Below are 14,728 nucleotides of genomic sequence, written 5' to 3'. Positions count from 1 at the left end.
ACCATAATAGGTGCTCTTTAAGAATCTTGTCTCAGAACTTCCGTTCTATCGGTTCTATATTGATTTCTATGGTGTAAATGTCAATGTGTAATTAGCTGTCAGAGTGGATTTACAGGTTATAGAGTTGTAATAAGCTATCATGAGTATTTTAAAGTGTTCATGGGATGTAATAACAACTGGAAACAGACCGTGAAGATTTTAATACAAGAGTACTTCATTCATAAATATAAGATCCTACCTTGGAGCTGTGGACCTACTGATATGCCTCCGTGCTCATTAAAGTGTATGTTTTATTTTTTTTATTGCATTTAGGGCTATTTTAATCATATTTATGCCTCTTAAAATGTGGGGGGACAAGTACATTTTAAGAAGTAATTGTAATCTTCTTGTATGTAATGAACTTGCATGTAAAATAATATGAGCTGTCATGTTGGAAATTTCATGTCAGCTACACATTTTAAGCCAAATTATTAACGAGTTGAAACCTAAAAATTAAGAAGGATTACACGTATAACAATAAAACACTTGTATTATGAAAAAGTGCAGTGTGTCATAGCTGTCCGAATGTGATCTGCCAGGTCCAATTTACCTCCTGAAAAACGAACATTTACAGTGACAGAAAAACACCTCATGAGCATTTTCATGTAGTAAAGTGGTGCTGTAGACTCACACCATCAACTCTTGCTGAAAAATACTTTCAGTGCTCCCACACGTAATACATTTTGATCGACTCTTCTAGTAGCTTCAATACAAACAGGAAGTTCGATGACAAAATTCGGAGGAGTGGAGCGCTGAAAAAAGGCGGGGCTGAATAAGGTGAATTTTCTAATGTTTAAACGTATTTGAAGACTGAAGCCAAACTTAAAATGTATGGAATATATTATTAACAAACCTTTCAAATAAATGCCACTTGGCTTGATATTTTGCTATCGAATGCAAAGACATACAGGTGCATCTCAATAAATTAGAATGTCGTGGAAAAGTTCATTTATTTCAGTAATTCAACTCAAATTGTGAAACTCGTGTATTAAATAAATTCAATGCACACAGACTGAAGTAGTTTAAGTCTTTGGTTCTTTTAATTGTGATGATTTTGGCTCACATTTAACAAAAACCCACCAATTCACTATCTCAAAAAATTAGAATATGGTGACATGCCAATCAGCTAATCAACTCAAAACACCTGCAAAGGTTTCCTGAGCCTTCAAAATGGTCTCTCAGTTTGGTTCACTAGGCTACACAATCATGGGGAAGACTGCTGATCTGACAGTTGTCCAGAAGACAATCATTGACACCCTTCACAAGGAGGGTAAGCCACAAACATTCATTGCCAAAGAAGCTGGATGTTCACAGAGTGCTGTATCCAAGCATGTTAACAGAAAGTTGAGTGGAAGGAAAAAGTGTGGAAGAAAAAGGTGCACAACCAACCAAGAGAACCGCAGCCTTACGATTGTCAAGCAAAATCGATTCAAGAATTTGGGTGAACTTCACAAGGAATGGACTGAGGCTGGGGTCAAGGCATCAAGAGCCACCACACACAGATGTGTCAAGGAATTTGGCTACAGTTGTCGTATTCCTCTTGTTAAGCCACTCCTGAACCACAGACAACGTCAGAGGCGTCTTACCTGGGCTAAGGAGAAGAAGAACTGGACTGTTGCCCAGTGGTCCAAAGTCCTCTTTTCAGATGAGAGCAAGTTTTGTATTTCATTTGGAAACCAAGGTCCTAGAGTCTGGAGGAAGGGTGGAGAAGCTCATGGCCCAAGTTGCTTGAAGTCCAGTGTTAAGTTTCCACAGTCTGTGATGATTTGGGGTGCAATGTCATCTGCTGGTGTTGGTCCATTGTGTTCTTTGAAAACCAAAGTCACTGCACCCGTTTACCAAGAAATTTTGGAGCACTTCATGCTTCCTTCTGCTGACCAGCTTTTTAAAGATGCTGATTTCATTTTCCAGCAGGATTTGGCACCTGCCCACACTGCCAAAAGCACCAAAAGTTGGTTAAATGACCATGGTGTTGGTGTGCTTGACTGGCCAGCAAACTCACCAGACCTGAACCCCATAGAGAATCTATGGGGTATTGTCAAGAGGAAAATGAGAAACAAGAGACCAAAAAATGCAGATGAGCTGAAGGCCACTGTCAAAGAAACCTGGGCTTCCATACCACCTCAGCAGTGCCACAAACTGATCACCTCCATGCCACGCCGAATTGAGGCAGTAATTAAAGCAAAAGGAGCCCCTACCAAGTATTGAGTACATATAGAGTAAATGAACATACTTTCCAGAAGGCCAACAATTCACTAAAAATGTTTTTTTTAATGGTCTTATGATGTATTCTAATTTTTTGAGATAGTGAATTGGTGGGTTTTTGTTAAATGTGAGCCAAAATCATCACAATTAAAAGAACCAAAGACTTAAACTACTTCAGTCTGTGTGCATTGAATTTATTTAATACACGAGTTTCACAATTTGAGTTGAATTACTGAAATAAATGAACTTTTCCACGACATTCTAATTTATTGAGATGCACCTGTATACTGTACATTTTTAAGGGTGGCTTAAGTGTAGAAATACTTTTTGAGGCCACTATATGTGGAACTTTATAAATGATGTGGATTTGAATTCTGCGGAAATCTGCTTGTGTGGGTTTACAAAATAAAAAGATCAAATTAAATGTAACTCTCACACAAAAACATTTGGAGGTTTAGACAGATAGAATATATTTATTATACTAATCAATTACAAAAGTTTCACATATGAGCTGCTTTCACCCACTGAAGGAAAAAGTCATTCCAAAAAGCACAAAACTGCCAACCAGTAAATAATATTGAGTAAATAAAGCACACATCTTAGAGTGCAATCCAGCTCACAGACATTTCCATTTCATTTTAAGACACTAATCTGAACTTCTGTTCTTTAAATTCAACCACATGTTTATAAAAGAAATGTCTGCCTATTTGTTTTTGCTTTTTACATTTACAAGACAAATACCACTGTTTGAAAGCAAATGAATTGCTTGCCATTGGGAACATTTTATGAGCATACAATCCATTTTATGTTTGGTTCAAAGCCTTAGTCGATGCATTTGGAGAGATTGAACACATGCAGAAAAACAGCCTTCATGGTGGCACATGACTGTAAAGCAGAAAGAACATGATTCTTACCCTGATCGAGTTCCAAACATATTACGTTGCAAATCGGTCATGTGATGATTTGGTTATTTTCTGTTCTGATTGTCGCTGATATACAGCCTAAATCAAGAGTGAGACTAATGAAAGTGGGTGGCACTGATGTGATATCATTAACTTAGCATTTATTCTGGTCCACTTCCTGTGACTGTGTACATGCACAAACACGCAAACTCACATCCTACAAGCTTCCAGTAGCTACAATATGTAAAGGGAGACACAAAACAATACACAAAATACAACATTACTTAAGACAATAAACCACACTCAGCTGTCAAAACAATAGATTATAAATAACTTATCACTTCCATTTGCACATTGAGAATAATGTTTATGAACACTGAATCTTGAACAAAATTAAGTCTACTATGTTTCCTCTGGCATCCATTTACTAGGACCTGATTAAGACCCTTCTCGATCAGTTATTTCAATTACAATCATAAGTAGCTAAAAGATCAACAAGCCATATGAAGCGCATTTTGGAGTGATCCCAGAACTCTGTTGAACATTATCTAACAGATAATATTAATATATGGCTTCAGTAAATGGTGGGGCAGATGACCAGTCAGAGGGTAACGCCACCCAGTGGTGATATACATGTGGACACATTCAACAGTGTGTGACATTCATGAATGAGATCAGTCACAGTCTAACTGTTGGACATTTTCAAGACAATTCACCTATAGAGTTGTGGACTTTTTCATCTTTTCTCAGCTTGTACAATTGTCTTTGTCTATGATGGAAGGCTCAATATTCTAAAGCTTGCTTTCATCAAAACATTATATTCTGTTGTCACTGAATTACTCTGTAATAAATATAATCTGATGAAGTAATTTTCATTCAATGAAGTGGTGTAGGTTAAAAATGTCCCCCCTTACTCAACTCTATAGGTATATTGTTTAAAAAAGTAAGTTCAATCATTTAATCCATTAAACAACTGACTTCAATTCCTGCATAGAATTATATAAAGCAGATCATTTAAACTTCAATCATAAAAAGGAAAAAAATACTAAATGTATATATTCTTAATTTGCCAGAACAGTGTTTCACAAACAGGATTATAAAACTTAAGTATATAAACAACATTTGTATCAGTGGTAGATATATATGTACACAGTAGGAAAAAAAAAAAATAGTTTACACCATGCCGACTGAAAATAAACTGCATCATGCTACTAGCCGGGAGCCATTCCAGGAGAAAGTGTGCGTTTAGTGCTTTCCAGGGTCATTGTTCTGACGCTCCCTTTTCCCAAATCCAGCTGCTCCCATTTCTGTCGACATATAAGAGAGAGGTTGAGAATCTTCACTCATAAAACAACATTTAAATGACATTTGCAACACATTCAGCAAGAACTTGATTGTATCTATCCAGGAAATGATATTTTTGATCACAATTATTGCATGGCCTTGTTTACATCAGCAGAAAGTCATTTCAGTTGCAGGGAAAGTGATTACATTCTGATGAAAAACTTGCACTGATGAATCATACACTATACAACCAGGGGCATTTATTAAGCAAGAAGTTGGGCCCATTTTCCTTTCATACTGAGAGTGGTGGTGGCGCAGTGGGCTAAAGAATTGAACTGGTAATCAGTTTCTGGTTCAAACCCCACAGCCACCACCTTTGTGTCCTTGAGCAAGGCACTTAACTCCAGGTTGCTCCAGGGGGATTGTCCCTGTAATAAGTACACTGTAAGTCGCTTTGGATAGCGTCTGCCAAATGCATAAATGTAAATGTTTAAAAACAAATAATGGGAGATAATCAAACTGAAACTGCACTGGTTAGACCTTGTGCAATCATTGTGAAATTGGAAGCTATTGCCATTTCATAATGTTTCTTCTGTCATGGTTCTCATTGTCGTCAGCATTTGAATGAATCTAGAAGTCCAGAAAAGAAACACGGGATGAATGAAATACCTGCAGTTTCTGGAGGGGGTCTTGCTGTGTCTGCTTGTCCTCTAGAACCACGTGGCTGTGGGAAGGATGTCTGCCAGGGAAAACCCTGAACGCACAAAAGCACACGAAAGAAGAAATCATTACCATTACAAAGACATGTAATGAAGCCCTCAGAAGACAATGGTTTCGGTCTCTGTCCACTTCTGCGTATTGAAGAAACACTGTAACTTTTGTAAAACCCTATTTGAACAAATTAACATATCTACAGCATATCATACCGCTGCGTGGTAAAACTGTTAACCACTTTAAAGTGCTGGAATGGTACTATAGTGTCTGTTCCAGGATGTGAAGTTAGCTAAATCAGCAAAAAACATGACATTTTCCCAATTACTAATAGACAGCTTTACTTTATATATATATAAAAAATTAAAAAAAAAAAAAATCACACACATCCCATTTAAAAATATGACTGTATAAAGGTTACATATTTTAAGATCTTGGTCCGGATTCACAAAAATGTTCTTAGGAAAACAGAGAAAAAATAAAAAAAAGGTTTTTTTATGAAGATTTAAAAACATTTCTTAAGATCGTCTATACTAGCCTGCTCATGAGGTTGCCTTGTTTAATACAACAAATGTAATACTGTTCTTCAACACTGGTTCACGTACCAATACATTTATCTAAGAAGCAAGCACCTCGCGATCATTTAAAAAAAAAAAAATGTTTTATATGAAGTGTGTGAGATGTGTTCGTTTAACCAAATTAACTGTCATAGGAGAATTTACTTGCTGTTAACCATTTGACAAGATATGGAGCTTGCAATCTTGACTGCCAAGGAGACTGCTGATGTCAAGATTTATAGTGAAAAAGGAGTTACATTATATCACTTCAGAAGACATGGATTAAACCACTGGAGTCTTATGGATTACTTTTATGCTCCCTTCAAAATTTTGGTCACCATTCACTTGCACTGTGAGGACATACAGAGCTGAAATATTAGTCTAAAATGTTTTGTTTGTGTTCAGCAGAAGAAAGAAAGTCGTACACATCTGGGACGGCATGAGGCTGAATAAATGATGAAAGCATTTTCATTTTGGGGGGGAGAACAATCCCTTTAAAATCAAACTTAAGAAAAAAGAAAAGAACTTTAAGATTTTTATTTTTTGGGAATACAAAACATTCTTATAGAAAGAAAATTGTAGTTGAGAAGAATTTTCTTATTGTGTGCTGTATTGTCTTCACAAGATTGAGAGTTCACAACTTCACAGGACGAAGTTGTGAAGCAGTAATTGTCCATTGTCTTTGCTTGATATAGTAACACTTGTTGAACTTGTGCTGATCAGATAAAGTCAGAATGTGCACTGAGACACGTAACTAAGATTATTCAATAACTGATAATTTTACCATCACTTCATCGCCTGCCTTCTGCTATATTCCCCAGCTACCTCTGTCAAATTCTTGGGCTGGTATAAGAGTTAACATAACAAGCTGTTGATGTTGACTAGTTTTGAATATCAGACAAAACTCTGATATTTGGTTATTTTCTGGGTCTAGACTGGATCTAATATAGGCTATGATCATATCACATTTTCCCTGCTGTGGAGGAACTGGACTCAAATGCCCGGCATCGGAACTTGGACAAAATCCAGCAAATAAACACTTCATGCTCAACTCAGACTTACTGGATTGACAGGCTGGAAGTCCCTGCCGGGTGCCGTACTGATGTTAGACATCCTTGGGGGGAAGTGTATGGGCCACCCCTCTAGACCCTGATGGCCCACCTGAACAAACGGACCACAGTATGGAGGGCTCATGGGGCCATTTGCTGTGCCAGATGTGGGATCGGACGTCCTCCTCTCCTGCTGCCCCTCCAAAACATGGGAAAACAAAATCAAAATGAGTTCTACTTGTCTTCAGTTTAGGGAATCTACCAGATTTACTGATTTTAACATTTAAGCCATTTCAGTAAAAAAAAAAGTTTTCATTGTCCAGATTGTATTTTAGCAATGAAAATTGTTTCTCTATGTAAGCATGCACTAGATGGACGTCTTTAACCATTGTGATGCATCTCAGTGTGTCTTCAAGGCGCTGTGTCAAGAATTTCAACACATCTCAAACACCTGCATTATGTCCCATTTGTTGTGCTGCATCTAGGTTTTTCTTTGTATGAAGATTTGAAGTTCTGTTTGAACATCCCATTACAGAAATGTAATATACAGTACTGTGCAAAAGTCTTAGGCACATTAGATGTTTCACAAAAACCTTTGTCTTAAGATGGTTATTTGATATCTTCTGCTTTAGAGTGCCAATATCTATTTTACATTTCCAAACATTCCTTTTGCAAACAGAATAGAATAGAAAAAGAACAACAGATAGTATTGCCCCCATAAAGCCCGGATCTCAACACCATTGAGTCAGTCAGGGATTGAGATAGAAGAGATAGAAGCAATTGAGATAGCCTAAATAGATAGAACAAGATGCTTAGAACAACTTATCTGCCAACAAGCTACAAAAAACTGTGCACAACTGTACCTAGGAGATCTGTGCTGTTTTTAAGGCTTAGGGTGGTAACACCAAGTACCGATTTCATTTTTTTATGTTTACTGCACTTGACATGCAAGTTAAATGATAAATAAAAATTATTAATGGAATTATGTTTTTAAAATATTTTTTAAAACATTTTTTACAACTGCCTAAAACTTTTCACAGTACTGTTATTCTAATATATAAATTAGATCATAACTTTACTTTTTATTATGGGTGATGTATGACCTGGACATTAGCCCAATAGCAAATCTTTGAAATCTTTTATTTTGAATACAAGAGATTGTTGTGGGCTACTGTGCTCTCCACCACAAGATGGCACATTTGAGTTACCTGCTTGTGTTGCATCTGCAGTCTCTCCAGTTTACACCTCTCTGCACGCTCTCTCTGACACTCATTCTGTGATTGATGAAGCTGAGAATCATAGATATTGAAATCATCAAAGGACCCTCATAAAAAGACTTATTCATGTTCCTTTATTGACTAATTTTCTCTGGAGTCATTTCATCAGATAATTAGCTGCCCACCTGATTAGTCAGATTAGTCATTTGTCCCTGTAGCCTTTCCACCTGCCGTCTCAGATCTTCTTTCTCTTCATTCATCCTCTCTCTATCACTCCTCTCCTTCCGGAAGTCCTCTTCAAAGATCTTGACCTGAGAAAAGTCATTCGATGAGGATGCAGATCTATATCTGCAGCCATTGGTGCATTTCAGCAGACTGTAAGACTGCAGGAAGCTATCGAACCTCAAGCAAACTGTATGACTCACCATGGAACCTTGACACACTCATTTCTTTCAAAGTGTGTTTGATAAATGAGGTAAAAGGACTGCAAATTCAATAAATCTAGAGTTTCAGTGAGTGAAATCTCAACTCCTAGAGAACCTCTGAGAACAGCTCCGACACTGACAAATCTAGAGAGTGTACAGTGCGTCACCGAGGAGAATGTGTTCATGTTAAACATAGGGATGTGCGAGACTAGTCAACTAAACAGTTCTGATGCTGCTAGTCGACACTGGAATTCGGTTAATATTTCCCCCTATTAAACTGAATTTTTTACACATTTACGTTTGGCTTTATATTTTTACAGAGGCTGTGCTTAAATTACTGTCATATTAATGTTACATATTTTAAATAGAATTAATAATACAAATATTATTTAAAAAGAGGATATCTGGAGCAGATACAGAGTTTAATTTCACCTCAGGCTGCGTGTGCTTCTTCCCTCTCTCACTCGCGGCACGCGCAGAAAATATCCTCTCGCTAGACAAGCAAACTCAAAGTAGTTATGCAATCACTTCGGTGGTGGTGCGGGAATCGGATTTCCAAACGTTTGAAAGTCCCTATAGATGTTTTCACATTTGAGTCTTGTTTAAGTCTGTGCATGCTTGTACGTTATTTTTCCACTGAGCGGGCTTTTTCAAGTGCAGGATAGACGCCTCAGGTGAGTCAAGTCCTGTCTTTCACCGGACCATGTCCACGTGTTAATTTAAAATAATTCTGCATAAATAATATTATTTCAAAAGCATGTGTAATGCTAATAATGTACTTAAAATTAGATGAATTAAGTCAGTAACTGTAATCTGATTACAAGAATTTAAAATGTAATTCATTACAATAATTGCCGTAAATTAATTAGATTACAGTAACTAATTATTTTGTAATCGCATTACACCCAACACTATTGAGTATAATGCATTATAACACAACATAAGACGTGGTGATGATAATTCGTTTTAGTGCATTTGACCCTTTTTACCCTTGTTTTTGAATAGGTGAGTATGAATGCATTTAACTGTGCTACAAATATTTGAAAACAATTAAATTATGAGAGCAATATAAAGCCTTAAAATAGCTTTATAATGCAAAACATACAGTATACTGTTGACACAAGTGAAACTGCACAGCTGTTACCTTAAGGAGTTACATGGGAGCTGTAACTGATCTGATCCTTAAATATTTCTTTCGATGGTGTGACCTCATGTAGTCAGATTGATTCAGTCAGAATTGACTAAACCGATTAGTTTGTTACATCCTGTAACACATTTATGTAACCCAACAAAACATTTCCTACAGTGTAGACGGGATTCATAGAAAGTGTTCCCAAGGTGTCTCTGAGGCTAGTTTTGTTTACCAAGATTTATTATTGACAACAAACAGGAAAAAATTGTATAATGTGTCAAATACGCATTTTAATAGTAACCATCTTTTAAATCGGTCCAGAAATTGACCCGTTCTGGTATGTGAGACCCATCGGGCGGTTTGGGAAGAGACAGAGTGAAGGTGGGCTGCAGCCGGTGGTCAAATCTCTGGAGCTTTAGAACACGTTACACAACACTGAATGTGACCAATGGTTTATGATCTGTAATTAGCCTATAGGACTCCAGACCACACAGGTACTGATAAAACAGTTCAGAGACTCATACGACGATGCGACGAGGGGTTGTGATGCTCTATGGGCATACGTTCTCTTTTAGCTCCATCTTGACAGGTTCTCCTTTGAGAAGTCCTAGCTCGCCATAAACACTCACTTCCTTGACATGCTGTTTCAATCCTAGGTGGGCTCCTACTGCTCTATTTTCTCCCCCTGACTTTACAACTGTAATCTTAAAGTGGCAGTCCAGTGTTTTATTCAATTTGAATGACATAATCTATTCCTTCTTTAAACTGCTACAACAACTTGATGGTTAAAATACACAAGGATCATGTCCTTTCAGTCCATCAACAAACCCAAATTACACTTTAGCCTACGGTATTACAAAATTGCATCTCTTTTTTGCAATTCATTTTTCATTTCTGTAATTGTTAAAATAGAAAATTACATGACACTGTAGAACATATTCAATTTCTTGACTGTGCTGATCATGGGAATTTTTACATCTATTAGAAACGTGATACATGCTATTATACACAAACATTACCATAGACAACAACAAGGAGCAGGACCCGTTTGAGACTCCTCTATAGAGAGTATAATGGGGAAGGCAAAGTACCTAAATGGTGAAAATACTATTTCATACTGTATATTATTAGATTATTAACCATTGGCTCAAGGAAATAAACACAAGAGTTTCTCGAATGCATTGATGCAAAAAATAATTTAATAAAATACAAATAAATAATGCTTCTGTGGAATACTTTAATAAAGTTATGTTTGTTCTGCTATGTATCATAATACTATAACTACAGGTAGAGATTTAAAAACAAACTCTAATGTTGGCTTGACAAAGCCATGCCTGAAAGTTAGTTTAAAAAAAATTTAAGATAGAAAGAAAGAGATACACACACACACACACAACACACACACACACACACACACACACACTAGGGGCCAAAAGTTTTGAATAATGTACAGATTTTCATGTTTCGGAAGGAAATTGGTACTTTAATTCACCAAAGTGGCATTCAGCTGATCACAAAGTATAGTCAGGACATTACTGATGTAAAAAACAGCACCATCACTATTTGAAAAAAAGTAATTTTTGATCAAATCTAGACAGGCCCCATTTCCAGAAGCCATCAACACCTTATCCTTGAGTAATCATGCTAAATTGCTAATTTAAAGCATGAATTATAGACCTGTAATGAGTGAGGTCTATAATAGGAGTAATGTGAGGGAGAAATGTGAGGTGCTGAGTGTATGACTTATGTACGACAATGAACAAGGAGGAAAGAGAGACATTATTTTGAATTTGATGAGAAGAAAAGTGTTTTAGAAAGTAACAAAATTAAAGTAATTAGTAATGTGATTACTTGTCTAATGAAGTAATTAGTAAAGTAATCTGATTATAATTAGAGAGAAGTAATTAGTAATTTGTAGTGGATTACTATTTTTGAGTAACTTTCCCAACAATGATTTTACTTTATATAGTTAAACAGAAATATGTAATTATAACTTAGGAGAGCATGCAACTGATTATAAGGAATATTATAAGGCATTATGCATTAAAATACCTTTATAATGCATTATATAGAGAGGCTTCAAATATAGTGTAGATCTTATTGGAATGAGCTTATAACTGTGGTTTCAGTTATTTATGGAAAAGAAGAGATTAAGAATACCTTTGTAAAGCAATAACTTCAGCACGTGCGTAAAACTAACAGCTGCTCCACTATCTTGCCATTGCTCACTGCTCTATTTCCATTCACGTGCAACAGTCACTTGTAACGTTATATAAATAACGTGTATTAAATGGCTAAATAAGTTCGATGAAAGTTACACTTACTTCTGTTATCGACGTTGTGGACGATGTTGAGGTCGTGCTCTACTGTGGTTCCGTGTGCATAGGTCGCAGTCGTGGACAAAACGAGCAGCAGCAGGAACGCGACCGTCCCCAACCACGACTACATCACAGGCCTATTTTTTCTATCCTACAGCTACTTTTTTTTTACATCGTAACTGTTATTGATTGCAGTTACCGAACAGCTGTCATATTAGATCAATGGTTAATGCACGACTGCACGTTGTGAAATACGTGCAACTTTTCTGCGCATTTTTTTCTCTCTCATAGATTTGGCTTAGTCTACCTGTTAATTATTTTCAACAATGTCCTGACCGTTTTAATATGTTAAGTAACTTTTACTTGGTGATTTCCGTTTAGAACAGACTTTTAATGGTTGTTCCATTGATCCTGCACTATTCATTCAGTTGTTTTCAATAAATATATCTGTTAAATATTCGTTAAAATTGATTCAGTGAATGCGTGTCATGTTCTATATTTAATGTACAATGGTCATAATGCAAGGTGAGCACGTCGCAGATAAATGCCCCTTTTCAGTGGAATTTAGCATTGGATTTGGAATAGATTAAGTATTTTAAATGGGTCGCATTACTTTTTTTTTGTTTTTTTTTTTTTTTACTGTTTTCTGAAGGTTGGTTTGTCTTTAGACTAGTCGGTTACAAAACTTCTGTTTAAACGACAGTCAAATTAGTCGTAGCGCACATCCCTGGTTAAACAGTATATCTATTGTTTTATCATTTAAAGTAGAGATCTTCAAAAGAGACCCTGTTTACACCTGGTATTAAGATGTGTCTCGGGTGAAAACAAACAGGGTGTAAAACATATTGTGATCGGATCACTTATGGAGGTAGTCATAAAACACATGACCACATCGTGTTTGAGGTGTAAACACTAATCCATTCTGAATGCGTTCCGGACAGCAGCGAAGCACCACCCATCACCTGTCAACCAACCACTATGCTAAAACAAGAGTTTTAAGTTTTCCACTTACGAGCAGCTTTAAAAGGAAATAACTGGAATAAAATAAATAAATAAAAACAAGAGAATTCATATACCATCATGGGAATTTCAGATATCTTCTTCTGTGTGTCTGATATCAACATGCAGTTACAAAGATGAGAAGCACACAGATCTGAAGCCCAGCAATACAGGTACTCAACTAAAATTATGGATAAATCTCCTTAATGTAATTTCAACTTAATCTGCGAGAAACAGCGCACTGTTTTTTTGTGCTTTTTGCCTTTTATGACTTTGTTGCGCTTTATTATCATGCAGTAACACACTGACATATTGATTGATGTATGTCGTCATGAATCAGAGACCCTGCCCTCGAAATCCAAACATAAGTGGTCACAGGAAACGCATTTAAGTGACCATATGTAAACAGCAATGTGTCTCACTTGGCCACATGTGATCGGATCACCTGAGACGAATATTAATACCAGGCATAAATGGGGTCAGACAGTCTGCAGCGTGTCCACCAAACTAATGTGTGGCCCCAAAAAGTATTTGCATAATTAGACATAAGATTATAACAAAATGGCATTCATTTTAAAGAAAGTTTTTTAGGTTTCAAATTCTAATACAAGATATATACATTTAGTTATTTAATGCTAATGACATTCATACATTTTTAAGAGTGCTATAAGTGTGCAAATATATTTTGGGGCCAGTGTGTATAGACTGCTATGAGGTCCCGTGTGTTTGTACCTGCTCTTTCAGAACTGCTATCTGTGTGTGCAGCTCCTGCTGTCTCAGGTTAGCCACACCCTCTCCCAAGTTCAAGCCTGGCTGGGTGGAGGAAGGAGAGTGAAGATTCAATGCTTCCTCTAATGCCTACAAAACAAACAATACTTCAGGTCAGAACTGATGCATGCTCACACAAAGAACCACATTCACAATAAAATGCTAGATTTCCTTGATAATGAGCCACAGGGGTGAATTAGAGTGTGTAAAATTAAAAGTACAGATGCATGTAATCTATCTCCATAGTGTGTGTGTGTGTGTGTGTGTGTGTGTGTGTGTGTGTGTTTGTTGTTTATTTGTTTTTAACGCCATGCCAGCTTCTATGGCTATTTCCATGGCGAGAAATGTGTAAGGAATTCTATAAAAGGTTTTTAAAATCTATTTTTCCTAAAAACTCTAAAATTGCGTTCAGTTTGACTTGGTTAAAAATTTCTTCCAGAGTTCTGACTGAATAAAAAAGGTTTCTCACGGGGTTAAGACCAGTACAGTCTAATAAAACATGTTTCAGGGATAATGGATTCTGGCAGAAGGTACATGTTGGTGAATCTTCTCCCAATATTAAAAACTTGTGTGTCATCCTGGAGTGACCTATTCGACAGCGGGTGTAGGCGATCTGGTCCCAGCGATTTGAAAACAGGGAGGAACTTCTTTTGCCAACAATAGAGCTGATTTCATGGAGTTTGTTCATGGTGCATTGATCCCACTCAGTTTGCCATTTGTTTTTAATATATGAATTTATTATGGGTTTTATGTCAGTGGGAGGTATTGGACACTTTTTGAAATCCGCTGATAAGGCCTCTTTTGCAGCAGTGTCTGCTTCCTCATTTCCTGGGATTCCACAGTGTCCAGGTACCCAGCAGAAGCAGATATTGAAATGTTGGGCCTCCAAATCCAGCAGCTTGCATAGAATCTTTTCAAGCATTGGGTGATAATTTTTTAAAGATGACATTGCCTGAAGACATGATTTTGAATCTGAAATTATCAGAAAGTTTCTCTGCTGCATAGACTTTATGAAGTCCAATGCTAAGACGATAGCGTTTGCCTCTGCTGTAAAAACTGAGCTGTGATTGGGGATGGATATTCCTTTTTTTTGATGGTTGATCACAAATGCAGATGATACAT

General features: G+C 36.8%; 1 protein-coding gene across 5 annotated transcripts in view; it reads right to left on the bottom strand.

Moving 5' to 3' along the window:
• Positions 1-3,287: 3,287 nt before the first annotated feature.
• LOC127413118 (TNFAIP3-interacting protein 1-like) overlaps positions 3,288-14,728 on the bottom strand; it is a 30,603-nt gene continuing 19,162 nt past the window's right edge. For 3 of the 5 annotated variants that reach the window (XM_051649992.1, XM_051649990.1, XM_051649993.1), the window contains exons 13-18: positions 13,571-13,696; positions 8,150-8,275; positions 7,957-8,036; positions 6,761-6,950; positions 5,100-5,184; positions 3,288-4,453 (exon numbers count right to left, since the gene is read on the bottom strand). In XM_051649992.1, the coding sequence (XP_051505952.1) occupies positions 4,392-4,453; positions 5,100-5,184; positions 6,761-6,950; positions 7,957-8,036; positions 8,150-8,275; positions 13,571-13,696 (669 nt within the window). In that variant the 3' untranslated portion in view covers positions 3,288-4,391. Of the gene's footprint in view, positions 4,454-5,099; positions 5,185-6,760; positions 6,951-7,955; positions 8,037-8,149; positions 8,276-13,570; positions 13,697-14,728 lie in introns of all 5 variants that reach the window. The other 2 variants (XM_051649994.1, XM_051649995.1) reach the window with 2 other exon arrangements.

Source organism: Myxocyprinus asiaticus, chromosome 22, assembly GCF_019703515.2.
Source record: "Myxocyprinus asiaticus isolate MX2 ecotype Aquarium Trade chromosome 22, UBuf_Myxa_2, whole genome shotgun sequence".
Classification (NCBI taxonomy): domain Eukaryota; kingdom Metazoa; phylum Chordata; class Actinopteri; order Cypriniformes; family Catostomidae; genus Myxocyprinus; species Myxocyprinus asiaticus.
The sequence above is the reverse complement of the archived record's forward strand: the minus strand, read 5'-3'. Positions and strand labels throughout refer to the sequence as shown.